The 14,241-nt window shown below is 37.3% G+C and overlaps 1 protein-coding gene across 3 annotated transcripts; it reads left to right on the top strand.

Annotated features, from left to right (window-relative positions):
- The first annotated feature begins 3,993 nt into the window (after positions 1–3,993).
- On the top strand, positions 3,994–12,791 carry tm2d2 (TM2 domain containing 2). Of its 3 annotated transcripts, none has more exons than XM_040155834.1 (5): positions 3,994–4,371; positions 4,959–5,046; positions 5,119–5,234; positions 9,294–9,549; positions 11,552–12,791. In XM_040155834.1, exons 1-4 carry the CDS (start codon positions 4,106–4,108, stop codon positions 9,505–9,507), a joined length of 684 nt encoding a protein of 227 aa, XP_040011768.1. In that variant the 5' UTR covers positions 3,994–4,105; the 3' UTR covers positions 9,508–9,549; positions 11,552–12,791. The 3 variants fall into 3 exon arrangements, with proteins under 3 accessions (XP_040011768.1, XP_040011767.1, XP_040011766.1); XM_040155833.1 differs by having other exon boundaries at positions 9,294–9,554; XM_040155832.1 differs by having other exon boundaries at positions 9,294–12,791.
- Positions 12,792–14,241: the final 1,450 nt, after the last annotated feature.

Here is a 14,241-nt window from a genome sequence, read left to right as displayed (position 1 = left end):
ATAATAAAACTATTGTCCTGTATTTCTGCTTTTCCCTCCTCATGTATTCAATGTTTAGTTTGAGAGGAAGAGCTCCAGCAGCTGATTTATATACAGCTGACTAAAACTGAGTAATGTGGAGACTAAACCACATAAATGCTGACAAGATGACCCGATCGCCTACATAATATTTTAATGGTCTACCCTGTCATTCAGGATTAAAAAAACTGGAGACTGAGTACAGGCTGATAGATTTGTGTGACAACATTAAGTTAAATCAGTATGGGATCTAACAGGATGAGAGTGTTTCTGAGACTTATTTTGCAGACACCGAGGGCTGTTGGAGACTGTCCATTTTGACTGCAGCTGTTTGTTTCTGCCTCCTGCTCCAGTCCACTTTCCCGGAGAGGCGTGAGGCCTTTCTCACTACGGAGCACACCGAGTTCAGACTCCCGTAATTGGGAGTTAGAACTTGGCAAGTTCAACTCAGAAGTGCAGACTCCCAAGGATGGGACTGTACTGTGGCAAAATAATCTTAACTCAAAGCTCCACACCCAGACTTTTTCAGGGAAAAAAATGGAAATGACGGTGAGGGTAGTAAAATATACACTTGATATCCAATCTGTAATGTATATTAAAAATCAAACGAAATTGAATATGGACTGCGCGGCCTCTGTTCATTTTTGTAAATATATATTATATATTTTATTGAAATGTGGTGGTATATTTGTACATATAAGAAACCACAGAGGGAGCGCTGTTGTTAAACTGTCCAACAAATGATGTGTTCCTTATGGATTCAGTTTAATCTTCTCAGCAACAAATATTACATTTCAACTCGGGGACCAAATTTCATCTTCCAAAAGGAATTTCATTATATCAAAATGCTACAGAACAGAACCAGCGGTGAATTGATTGTTCTCCCGGGACGATGGCGCACATTGACCAGCCAGTCATATCTGAAGACAGCCCGGTTTCACATGGAAGGTAGGTCCTCACATCTCCGAAAATGCCGGAGTAGATTTGCACACAGGCATTATTTGGATAAACTGACCACATATTGAAATCTAAATGGTGACTTTCCCACATGAAAAAATATCAAAATTTGAAGTGATGCCAGTGAAAAGATTTAAGAACAGTCCTAGGATGAAAAATATTGCAGCTTTGAGCCTGGCTCAAAATCTCCACCACTGCCACTGGTTGGCATGCAGTGCATTCTGGGACCCTTAGCTGCCCCAAGTCCCCACAAGTCAGTTCCTAATTCATCTGTCACTAAATGATCTGAGTTGACAGTAGATGTGAGTCCGTCATTCGCCTCTTTACAACATTTTAACACAGCCAATTTGCATGTGAAGACAGAGACCAGAGACAGAGACTGCTAAGAGATGAAGATGACTGAATTAATTTGTGTTACGAGATCATCATGAGAGTGATATTATATTTTATGTGTAAGATTGTAATGGTGACATCGGATGAGAGTTGGCCTGATATTACATTTAAAGTCCTCTTTGTCTTGACAATTTAAATGAAAAATCCCAAAACTCCAGATTGTGAGAAGGTGGTCCGTGCCTTCAAATAATCCATTAGACTTAAAATAATCTTCTTTAAATTTGGCTAAATTGGTTTACTGGCAAAACTCCAGCATTAACTTATTCACATTAAACGTGCTGTACTTCGCTTTATAATCTGCAGTATGCAATGATTTGCTGACCTGCAATATACGGTCAAAGCTGGAAGTAGCTGTCCAAGGTGGAGGACCTTAAGTGCCGTAAACTGTTTATGCTTGCGCTTGCGTTACTCACATCTACAATTGACTCAGATAGTGACAGCATCCTCGATAAAAAAGGCGGGGCAAGAACACCTCCGGATGTTTGATCTGTACTTAGCTAGATGCGGACTTTGAATTGGAACAGTACTTGCACTGTGACTGATGACGTTTCACAAGTCCACAAGAATAGAATCACAGAGAAGAAGGTTGAAACACTATTAGAAATGAACAAATTTAACAATGATACCTAAAAAATAATCGACAAATATCAGAGACATGAACATTTACTAAACAATTTTGGAAAATGTTTGGAATTAATATGAAATATTAATACGAAATTAGAAATGTAGCTTTATCATTTTTGGAAACGGATTACCAAAGCAAACAAAGAAATTGAATCCCAGACAAAAATAAAAAGTCTATTGGAGAAAGTAAGCTTCTCTGGAGAAGAGCTGACAGAACTGTCATCTCTGCAACTTTCACTGGACGAAATATTTGAGGAAAAGGCCAGAGGTGCTTTTGTCAGGTCTAGGGGGAAGTGGTTCGAGCAAAATTAGCCGTATTCTTAATGCAGAGTGTTTGAAGAAGCTGCAGAAAAAGACAAATTACCACCATCCTTAAGACAAGGTCTTATTAAATTGAAACCTAAACCAAAAAAAGATAAACGAAGTATTGAGAACTGGAGACCAATTAGTCTGTTAAATAATGATGCCAAGATCTTTGCATAGGTCTTTGCTAAGAGGTTCAAATTAGGATTAGATGGTATTATTGATGAAGAACAATCAGGATTTATGCCAGAAATAAATATATACGATAACACTGGATTAATATTGGATATGATTGATTACAATTGATATATATTGGACAATAGTCTTATTTTGTTGATTTTTATAAAGCATTTGACACAACAGGCCACCATTTTATTTTTAAGGTTATGAAATGATTTTGATTTGGGAACCAGTTTTTGAAAGCTGTCAAATCCTTACATAATGGATGCAACAGCCCAGCTAAGCTAACACATGGAATGACTCATAGATTTGATATTTGTTGTGGGATAAGACGAGGTTGTCCATGTAGCCCCTTCTTGTTCTTTCTTGTACACAAATTATGGCCATACATTTTTTAAAAAGTCAGTTCCGAGATATAAGTTACCTTAGGCAGAGAATTTAAAATATCCGAACTGGAAGATGATGCGACAATATTTCTATCTAATGCGAGGTGATCAGAGCAATTAGATGTAGTGAAGAATTCTCTGCTGTGTCAGGTCTGAGAAGGAACGTGACCTATCAGAAATGAATGGAATCCTTGAGATGAACACATTTACACGAGCGGGTTGTCATTGGTAAAAATTAAAAACTTCTAAGTCACTTCAAGTTCAGCCCTATAATTGAGCAATTAATGAAAAAGTTCAGTATGTGGTCGATGAGAGATCTGTCATTGAATGGTAGAGTTATCTATTATCTATCTGTTATCTATATCCTGATCTGTCTTTGTGTCCCCATCATTGGAAATGCCTAATGAAATATACAAAAATATAAATAAGATTTTACTTAATTTCATTTGGAGGAACAAATATTATTATTTAAGAAAAGACATCCTATGCAATATAAACTGAAATGGTGGTCTGTAGGTAAGAAGTTTGGAAATGTTAAAAATATTTTCAAAGTGAAATGGTTAACTAATTTGAATAAAGAAAAAGACAACATTTGGAATACCTTCCCTAAATATGTATTTAGCTTCATGGGGGGAGTTAGATATCTACTAAAGTGTGACTAGAAATTTAACAAGTTACCAGTGAAGTTATAACGTTTTTATAAACAAGCTCTGCTTGCCTGGAAACTGATTTACCAACAAAATTTTTCACCAACTAATCACTAAAATAAATCACTTTATAATGGAAAATGGGTTGACAATTGTATTTTACCAGTTACACAACTTGTTAATGCCGATGGAGAGTTATCAACTTGGAATGAATTCCTCTCCAAACTCTGGTTACCGATTACACCAATGGAATACGCAGTGGCATCGCGTTAAAAGGCCATAAGAATAAGAAAGGACAAATTATTTGATTTATTTTTATTTCATTTCTTTTTTGAATTTTCTTTCTCTTTTCTTCTCTCCCCTTTAACTTTGTATGTGAAGCCCTTGAGTACATATTGTTAATGTACATGTGTTTCTAAAAAACAAAGACAAGAAAAAAAGAAAAGAAAAAAGAAAGACCTGCGGATTCCACTCCAGGCGCTTTCTGATCACGTCATAATAACGAGACGACGATCAAGGCCCAAACAAACCTTCGACAAATGTCGTCGTTAACCATAAATGGCTTCTATATGGGTTAATGTGGGATTTTAAGTGACAATGATTTCAGTGTGCTATATTCTGTTGTGCGGACAGTTCCTGCTGCTGCTGACAGTGATACTTTTACAGTGTCTAGAAGGAATTCACTCCCAAAACTCGTCGACAACGGAGACTCCTGCTGCTTCTCCTCGCCAGGGAGCTACCACCTTCTCGTTCAGCGAGCAGACGCCCGAGGTTATGAAATACGATATACCGGTGGAAAATCCGAATGATACAGAGAGATATGAGTATAAACCCCCGTCACCAGTCGTGCTCTGCAGCTATCTGTGAGTATCATGTACAAGAGTCCTGCCGGAACGTTATCGTTAGCATGTTACCGTTAGCTAATGCTGACTGCGCCCAGCAAACTGCCTTCAGAAATCTGGCAAATCCTGGTCACCTGTACATCAATAATTCATCACCCAAAGAAGCGCTTGTTTCAACAAATCTAATATTTCCTATAATAATACATTTCTTATTCCTAGAATAAAATGTAATCGTTTAAAATAATGTCCATCTTTCTCTCGTGTTGAACAGCAGCTGGCTGGTATGGACCAGTCTATTAATTACACTAGTATTAAAATGATGTCCTGCTTTGGTAATATCTTTCATACCGAACTTACTATAAGGTCATGATGATAGACACGTGGTCATAGGTCACGTTCTACCCACTGTGCATGTTGGCAAACAATTCAGGGGATTGTTAACTCTCTGATTTTATGAATGAGGCTTGGTCTGTGTGCGGTACTTACTGGAAATCTTCAGTTCCCTGCTGTAGGTTTCTTTCCATTGCAGGGACATACTATATTCCTCACTTTCTATCTTTTTTTTTTTTTTTTTTAATTTTTTTCAATACATTCAATGTGTGATGAAGACCGGAGGAGTTCATCTATTGTCAAGACCCTGTGGATCATGCAGGCAACCTCAGTGCCTTTCAGGAGATGGGCCATGGTTGTTTCGGGGTAAGTGTTGTTTTCAAAGCAGACGTTATGTTGTTAATCACCCAGCACTGACTTTACTGTTTTTATCCTTAGTGGGGTGGGCAGACTCACAGGGAAGTGAACCACACTCCTGTTATGTGCACTGCACTCGATGATATAGAGTGTGCCGGATCCAGAGAATTCCTCAGAGGAAACGTACCCTGCATCAAGTAAGTGATACCATGCTGGACACACAACTGTAAAAATCTCTGTATGCCAAAACTGTATGCCAGACGTCGTGTAAAATGTTATTAATTGTTAAGAGAAACTCGTATGTTTGGAATATCACCATTAAATCGGCTGATGTTTCAATGTATTGTTGAGGTAAAATCTCAGTACTGTTTTTCTTTTTTTTTTTTTTTCAAAATTCTCTTGCTTTACTAGTTTATGGCACTGTAAAAGGTCTGTGCCATAAGTAGTCAGGTGATAATTTAACATTTACATTTTACAAACCACTTCCTGTTTGTCATCTAATCAGAAAAATAATCTCAGTTAGGTTATGCAAACGTTACAGTGCTGAGACCCACATGTCCAAACATCTGGTAGATGAAACTGTGGCTCTGGAAAAATTAGAAAAAAATTGCAACTGAAATATGCAAAACCTCAAATGGGAAAAAAAGGCTGATTCATTTTTCCAAAGCAAACTCTACCTGTATCTGTTTGATCAACAGGAAATGAAAAAACAACAGATTTCTCTGTTCATTTATCATTTAACCCTTAAATAATGTTCATAATCTGTTCATTCATAAGTGCTCTATTAGTCTTTAAAATGGGTTATTAACCCTCAATGAGTGAGTATAGGGAGTGGTTGTTGGGATAGTATATTCTTCGAGTTTTACACCAGTTGTTTATAAAGAAAAAAACATTCATGATTAAGTTGTATTATAATTCTGTTTTTCTGTGACAGCAGAACATATTGGAACAGGTGTTATGATTCAGGGAATTCGGCTGAATTGTACGTGTTGGCTTTATCATAATCACCAATCAACACTGCCTCCACTGCTACATTGTAAAACAACATAAACATACCTTCATGCCTACATATAAATACCCAGATAAAACTAATGCAGTCTAATACGACAGCCTGCAAAAAATCCTACCTTCATAAGTTTTCAAATGTTCAGGTTCTGTCAAAACATTTTGAGAGAGTTTTTGATCCAGTTTTATGGTCATTTTGGAGGCTTTAGTTTGTGGTATTACGTTATACTAATATGCCTAGCCTCACTGATATAAATGGGGTGGGCAAAATATCACGTATACCTCAGTACAATGCAAACTATTCAACAACCTCCACCCCCCGACTTCCTTGGGAATGGATTTGATTTTCCTTGACTTTAACTTCTCTGATGAACCTAAAATGAATTATGACAAATACGGGTCAATTTTGAGCCACCTTCTATGTACAAAAAAGGGCACCAGCTATACAAAAATCGAAACAATTGGATCACTTTAGGAAAAGTCAATATGACATGGCTTTGAAATGTTTAACAGATATTAACAGATTTTTTAAAAAGTGACATTTCATAGAGCAAACAATCTATTAATCAAAGAAATAATTGAACAAAAAACAACAGGTAGTTGCAGGCCTAATCCCAATTTGAGAGTGCAATTTATATAATGTAAAAGCATCAATTCTAATTGTAACATATATAACATGACAGATACAGGATTTTTGAGGGTTTAAAAAATGCAGTAATTCAATTTCTTGCCTTGTATTGACTGACATACGCTTATATCGATATATCGGCTCGTTGCAGTTATCAGTCAGGCTGTAGTAACTGACACTATTAACAGTTTCTTAACAAACTGTAGCAAGTGAATTTTTTAGCTGGTCACCACTGATTTTGGCCAATCTACACAGCTGTAGCTAGTTAACATTAATTCTACATTTTGATGTTTGAAAAAAAATAAGTCGGCTGTGTCGTTCTACAGTTTAAAGAAGACCAATGGAGTTGCAGGTCTTTTTCTGCATAAATAAGGTTTCTGCCAGGTAGCTAACAGGTCGCTAGGGAGTTAATGAATGTAAATAGTTTGGCAGAAACTTAAGATAAAACGTAGGAGCACTTGTTAGAATTATTTTAATCTTATCATCATGGAAGCTCTGAATTGAAACCTCCAGGATAGAGAGTTGTGACTAAGACTGTCCGTTCGTGACACAAACGTTAACATTAGCTTACAGTGAGCAGCTACAGTACAATGCAGAGCTGTTACTAGTGCCATTAGGGGTTGTCAGTTAGATATCCCTAATAACTGGTTGGCTATGCAGCTGTTATCACTAAATGTAACGTTAATAAATTGGTCAGTTTTCCTAAAGAGAACTACCCAAGTTTGTTGAGAAGATGATTCTTCTCTGACTGGAAAAAAAGGACCCTGGAAGATCTCAACAACAAGCAACTGCATTATTTTATCTGATTGTATTCATGTAGAAACTGTTTAGTGACTTTTTTTCTGGGAAAGCAAAATTGTTCATTAATGTGCAAAGTAAGTCCAACATTGAGATTTTATTGAAAAAACATGTTGCTTAGTCGATCTGTCTTGCAGTATTTAGCAGTAAGTCCTAAACATTTGAAAAAAACTTCAGGTGAGGTTCTGGGAGGTATGTTCTGGAACTGGCCTTTGAGTATGAAATAAAGTGAAGTGATAGATTGTATCTATTACATTACATTAATATTGCCATTAACTTGAGTTCACCATTCTTGTTCTCCTCAGGACGAGTTCTGATAACTTCAGTAAACCCTCAACTTTTCATGTAGTGCCAACATCAAGTCTAAATTGTAATTTGTTTAAAACTATGGTTTATAACTAAAATCCTGCAAAACTAATCACATTCACATCATCTTGAACTGCACTTTGTTTATTGCTAATTAGCAAATGCTAGCACTCTAAACTAAACCCTTGCATTTTAACGTTGTCAGTGTGATTTAAGTGCTGATGTTAGCATTTAGCTCAAAGCACCACTATGCCTGAGTACAGCCTCACATGACTGCAGACTCTCAGTATTGTTACAGCCATTTACCCTTGGTGTACTTATTAGGACACTTATCACATTTGTCTCTTAACTACTTTAGTCTCTACAAAAACAGGCGAAACAGCATTGTTTTAGGGCTCCCTTTGATTTGAGTAATTTAACATCACACATTAAATCAATAAACTCTTTTGGATTATACAAAATTAGTCTTTAATGAAATAAGGTTACTCTTTCCTCTAATGTTTAATTTTCTTTTCCTTTTTTCGATCATACTTGATTGATTTCTTTTTTTTCTTCTTTTTTGAATGCATCACCCAGTCGCTGGTAAAATGTAATGAGACAGTTGTTGAGTGATGCATCTCTAGGGGCCCATCCTGTAAATGATAAATGTGTGCTATTAGTCTAATTGAATTTATTGAAATGCATGGGCATTTGGTGATGACTGCAGCAAAGACTGAATACAGTATATATGGGGAAGAATGAGACATGAGCACTGAGGTTAATGCATACACAGTAAAATATTTAACAAAATAGAGAAGACACTTATAGAGCAACCTGCTCACAGGTTTAAGTCCAAAAGAAGTGCAGTGTTCACTGTGAGAGATGTGTCTACCCATTCAATATGAACTGTAGCTCCCAGATGTCCAAATCAAGTTAAGATGTTCACATGTATAAAGGACATGTTAAGGTATCATGGTAACCACTAGAGGGCAATGTTTACAAATGTATAGAACCACCGCTTCACTTTTTTTTTTTTTTTTAACCATTTTTTTCACAGAGCACCATGTTCACTCAGCATTCATCTGCACATGGGGTTAATCTCTATAGTAATTGCACAGTGGTGACACAATCAAAGCAGCATCTGCAAACCAGCACTTGGATAAATGCTACCTTTGTGAATCGTATAATGTTCAGTGTCTGTTCAGATAGTATCCATCCATTATATTCTACAGAACAGGTGTTTCTTTTACTGTGTCCGCTCCTCATTGAGTGTATTTTTTCATCATTATCATATTTGTATTTCCATTATATCTGCTTAAATATAGGGATATTTATTTCGTCACTTATTAATCTTTACAATGAACATCTGCAGGTTCAGAAATTATACAAATGACTGAGGGTCTGTGTATTAAATTGTGTTTAAATGTAACATTTAATATTCATGATTTATTATAATTGCACATTTTTTTATATTTAATTCCAGCTGATTTTATATAGCTTTAAATGTCCTGTTGTACTTTCTGCTGTTGGTGTTTTACAGATACACTGGGCACTATTTCATCACCACACTGCTGTATTCCTTCTTCCTGGGTTGTTTCGGGGTCGATCGTTTCTGCCTGGGCCACACCGGCACTGCTGTCGGGAAGCTGCTCACCCTGGGAGGCCTGGGAATCTGGTGGTTTGTGGACTTGATCCTGCTCATCACTGGTGGCCTGATGCCCAGCGATTCCAGCAACTGGTGTACCTACTACTGAGACCACCAGCAAAGTGTGACCCAGGACTTTGGCAACTTCTCAGTTAGGTATTATAAGTCAAAATACTGAGAACTCCAGGGATGTGGCCTCAGCCTGCTTTGTTATGAATCTGGGGACTGGCTTGTACTAAGAGGAGTTACAGCTCTGCTGTGCAAAGTGGAGTCCAAAAGGACCTCCTCAGGACTTCTGCAGGGATCCTAGGGGCTCCTGAGAAAAATGAGGAACAGTATGATTTCATTGTAATTTAAGTTACTTAATTATTCAGAAGAAATACTATGGTATTCACAGCTTTCACCAGAACGACAGTGATGTCAGTTCTTTTTGTACTAAACTGTCAACTAAGGTCACTTTCACGCCTGTTTGGTTCATTTGGCCCAGACCACAGAAAAAAAAAAAGATATATTGTTGCCCTTAGTTCTGGTCTGTTTGGTTTCTTCACACTGATTTATTACAAACAAACCAACGCATCAACAGAAGTCATAACGACTGACAGGAAACTTACTGAGCGGGCCGTATTGATGAATGTCATCCTGCGTCATCGTTGCTACACTGACCCACATGGGAAAATGTAATTCCGAAAAATGACAGCACATTTTATGTTTGTATTTACTGTGCGGCCGCTATGTTTCACTCGCTCTCCAATGAGGAGCTGCCAAAATACACAGAGTAGGACACAAGCAAAATTCAACTCTCCTTCAGCTAGTTTATAACGCACTCATGAGAAATGATTTACACAAATATACTCATTACTTAGAAGAACTCTTTCTTGACAGATCACGATCAGTTGATGGACTTAATAGTATTAGATTTGGAATTCATGCCAAATCACATATCTTCCATTATAAAATCCATATTCATAAAACCACAAACTAACTGCACCTGAGTTTGCCAGGAAACTGGCTTTGACCGCCTGAAAGGGAGGCTCTCATCCAGTTGTTCAGTCGGCACTAGGGAGCACCTAATCTGTTAGGTTAGGTTGAACAAATTCTAGTGCGTTTGCCCGTATGGTTTGGTTTGTTTAGGCTGGTGTGTACTAAGCAAATGGACTGAGGTCCGCTTGTGATTGGAATCCGGTGTAGTATGAAAGCCGGACAGCCAACCACAGGATTCAGTGATAGTAGATACAGTATGTGATTTTAGCAGGAATTCCCACTATTAAATCTATTGTCTGATTGTCAACTGTCATGAAGTTAATCTGTATACGCAGTGTATATGTAATACAAGATCATTTCTTCATTTAAAAGTGAGTGAAATAAGTGAAACATAACAGCTACACAGTAGCTCTCCCTCCATAATAACGTGTTGCTCCTTTTCTACTTGTTCTTCACTATTTAAGATAGAAAAGCTCAACTTAATGTATACTAGTAAAACTCATAATCAGTTCTTTCTGTATGAGCTGCGTGACACCAAAGAACATGAATAAACACAGATGGTGGAGGAAAGTGCAGCCTGAATTGCTGTCAGTTTGCTGACAGTTTGCTGTCAGCTGATGATGCAGGATGACAACTGTCCAATCAGTAAGTTACCTGTCAGTCCGTATGACTTCATGTTTACTTCTCTTGCTTTATTTGTAATAAATAAGTGTGAAAAACACCTAGACCAGAACTTAAAAGACAACAATGTACATTTATTTTTTCTTGGTTCAGACCCAATGAACCGAAGTACAGGTGTGGAACGAAAACAATAATCTTACAGGACGTTGTTACAGTGTCAAGTGGAGCACATTCGGGTCTGTGGTCTGTAGTTTGGGAATAAGTCACATCCTGGGGGGTTTTTAGGTTTGATGAATGATAGAAAATACAATTCAGTCTTAATGCACCACATTTTCTTTTGCTACAGAAAACTTCAGCACTTCTTATTTCACATTGTTCACACACTGTAAAGTGATACGACCTGGTTGACGGTCAGTTCGCATACGTGATTTGTATATTGACCAAGAATCCTCCATTCCAGTTAAACTCTGAGCAGTGATCTGAGAACTATTCTGTCATTTCCTGAGGGCAATATCTTACACTCAGTTATCATCACATCTTTCCTTCCTCAGATTTCAACAGCCCAGCTCTGACCCTTCACTGTCCTCTTCTGCTGGACGTGTTCTGAATTCTGTTTTGTTTTTTTTTCTCTGCTGCTTTAATGTGCTCCAACTGTACTTAGACTGATTAACATCACAGCCTCAAGCAAGTAGGAACACAGAACTAAAGATGGATAGCAATCGCATAAGTCACACTGACAAGGTGGCAATTGAGCACTTTTCTGTATCGGGAGTGGTTTGGAGACGGAGCAAGCAGTAAATTCCTATTACTTACATCTGAGCTGTGTGGGAGCATTTCCCTCCTTTGAATTCACGTGTAGAGCATGGCCCTGTCCAAAGGCCTCTAACTAAAACAAATTCCGATTTTCATTGGCATTATCCAGCTCAGCTCAGGTCTCACATTAAATATTCAAATCTTCATCTTCCACTTTGTTAAATTTCTCGTCTTTATCTGAACTGAAGGTTTATATGCTCCGTCATAACCCAAGGATCGATTAAAACCCCTTTAGGTCTTGTCATAAAAGGTTGAAGAAGACGTGATCAGTGGTTCGACTCTTCTCATTCAGCAGCAGCAGCAGCAATATGCTTTTAGCGGGAAATATAGTTTCAGGTGGCTAAACATCCTAAAACACAGCTTCACATACTGCGATTTTCCACTCAATTCACAAAATGGCAATGCATGTGCTGCCTTACATGTTTTTTATGTACAAGTTCTTCTCTTAACCTGAATGTAAATTTTTGATTTAATTCTTTCTTAAATCTAAATCCAGCTCTGCAGAATTGCCCTCCATTAGTATATCACATGCTGTGTTAATGCCTGTTTTGAAACTTTAATGTTCTGGAGTCTTTTGCTTTTGTAAGATACTGTACATAATATTGATCTGCCCAATGATCTTCCTTGGTTTTATACTCTTTAATCCATTGTACTATTTATTTATTTGCTTTATGTTTCATGTGTTGAGTCAGACATGTTCCTGGGAGCATTAGAGGAATATACTTTCATGAGTCTTGTGTTTATTTGACAGCGTTTGTTTTTCAAATGATCTCAATTGACACATTTCTCTGAAAATAAAATTAAAAAAAAAAACTTAAAAAGAAAAATTTGCTGTGCTCTTCAGCTTTTTCATTAAAGCTACAGATGTGCTCCTGGAAAACCAAATCTCCCCTGTTACAATGGTGAGAAGGAATCCAAAGTGTCTCATGTTGTACGCATGTATAGCTGTTCACAGTCATTATGGCTCAATAAAAAGTATCAGGTACAGTGTGTTCTCTGAAGTTTCTGATTAGATTCAGTGGGCCATGATTGGTGCGCAGTAGAATGTCAGTGAAAGATTGAAGAATGAAGACTGGCCAGACAGTATATTGAAGAAAAATTCAGTAAATTTACAGGGTTTGGTTACCAACACACTGTACTTAAATCGTGCTATAGTACTGCTTGTTTAAGTAAGTTCTACATGCACACCTAAAGTTAATTTGACAGTGAATTTTTATCTTATCCTTTGACATTATGAGTGGTAAATTACATCTATTAGGTCTATAAAATAACATTTATTTTAATCTGTTATGCAGTAAAAAGCGTGTGTTTTGTGTGGAATGTTTCATGTAACAGTAAATATGCTTGAACTTCATGAACCTTGAGCACAACCAAGTCTTACATAGCCTCCTGTCACAGATAGTGACACAAGGCTTAGGCTGGCTTCCCAATGCTGCTTTCGTGCAGTGACTTGCAGGCTGAATATTTAACTCACCAAACCCCCTCTGAGCATTTGGAATGGTAATGCAATGATAATACAAATCCACCTCATGATTTTCAATCAATAGTCCTTGAATTAAAGTCATTATTACAGAAATCACACAGCACTTAATGTTAACCAGACAGTTACTTGGTTTGACCCAAATTAGAACTTATCTTACTTTACTCTAATTGTATCTAGCTATGCCGATGTTTTTTTGGGGGGGCGGGCTTTTGTGCATCCACTCTAATGAAGTGAAGGTGAATGGAATTCTGTTCTTTATTTTAAAATTCAACAAAACCATCTCCTTCCAGAAAAAATGGGCCTCTTGCAAGAACCCCTAGTACAAACATTAGTTTTTCATTGGCATGTACGAATGATTTTAAGAGATTTTGTGGTGTACATCAGTTTTCTCGTAATTTTCTCTCAGGTACGAACAAAATTCATGAGTGGTCCAGACCTGTTGTATGAGTCATGACCAGATAAACTGCCTTTCTTCGTGGAAGGAACACTAATTTTACCTGAAATTATAATGCCTTAATGTGAATTTATTTGGTTTAAATATGATACCCAAATGACCTAAAATAAAAATATATAACTAAGACAAAAATATTGCAACGTTTAGGTCTTTATTGGCATATGTTGATATAGCAACTTACAGGTATACATTTCAGTAGTTACTGGGAAAATCCTCTCAGTCTCCTAGATGCTTCAAGGTCTTTATGCAGGTCTATTTCCAGTATCATACTCCGCTGCAACAGACTGTAACATCACCTACTGTGGGCTTTAATATTCACTCCTCTGGTATCTCCATGTGACTCTCACGTCCCCCTTGAGTGCCTCTCATATTAGTCATGGGCCGCTTTGCTTTAGAAAGATGTTTTTAGCATCTAACTTCATTCTGTCTTCATTTCTGTCAGCTCTGATGACACCCTGTTGGCAGCTGTACTGTTAATATTTTTTATTGCT

This window comes from Xiphias gladius, chromosome 19 (genome assembly GCF_016859285.1).
Source record: "Xiphias gladius isolate SHS-SW01 ecotype Sanya breed wild chromosome 19, ASM1685928v1, whole genome shotgun sequence".
NCBI classification, from domain to species: Eukaryota; Metazoa; Chordata; class Actinopteri; order Istiophoriformes; family Xiphiidae; genus Xiphias; species Xiphias gladius.
The sequence above is the reverse complement of the archived record's forward strand: the minus strand, read 5'-3'. Positions and strand labels throughout refer to the sequence as shown.

Coding starts and splice junctions, on each gene's coding strand:
- tm2d2 (XM_040155834.1), top strand. CDS start 4,106: ATGATTTCAGTGTGCTATATTCTGTTGTGCGGACAGTTCCTGCTGCTG. Junction 4,372..4,958: donor GTCGTGCTCTGCAGCTATCT/GTGAGTATCATG, acceptor TGTGTGATGAAG/ACCGGAGGAGTTCATCTATT. Junction 5,047..5,118: donor TGGGCCATGGTTGTTTCGGG/GTAAGTGTTGTT, acceptor TTTTATCCTTAG/TGGGGTGGGCAGACTCACAG.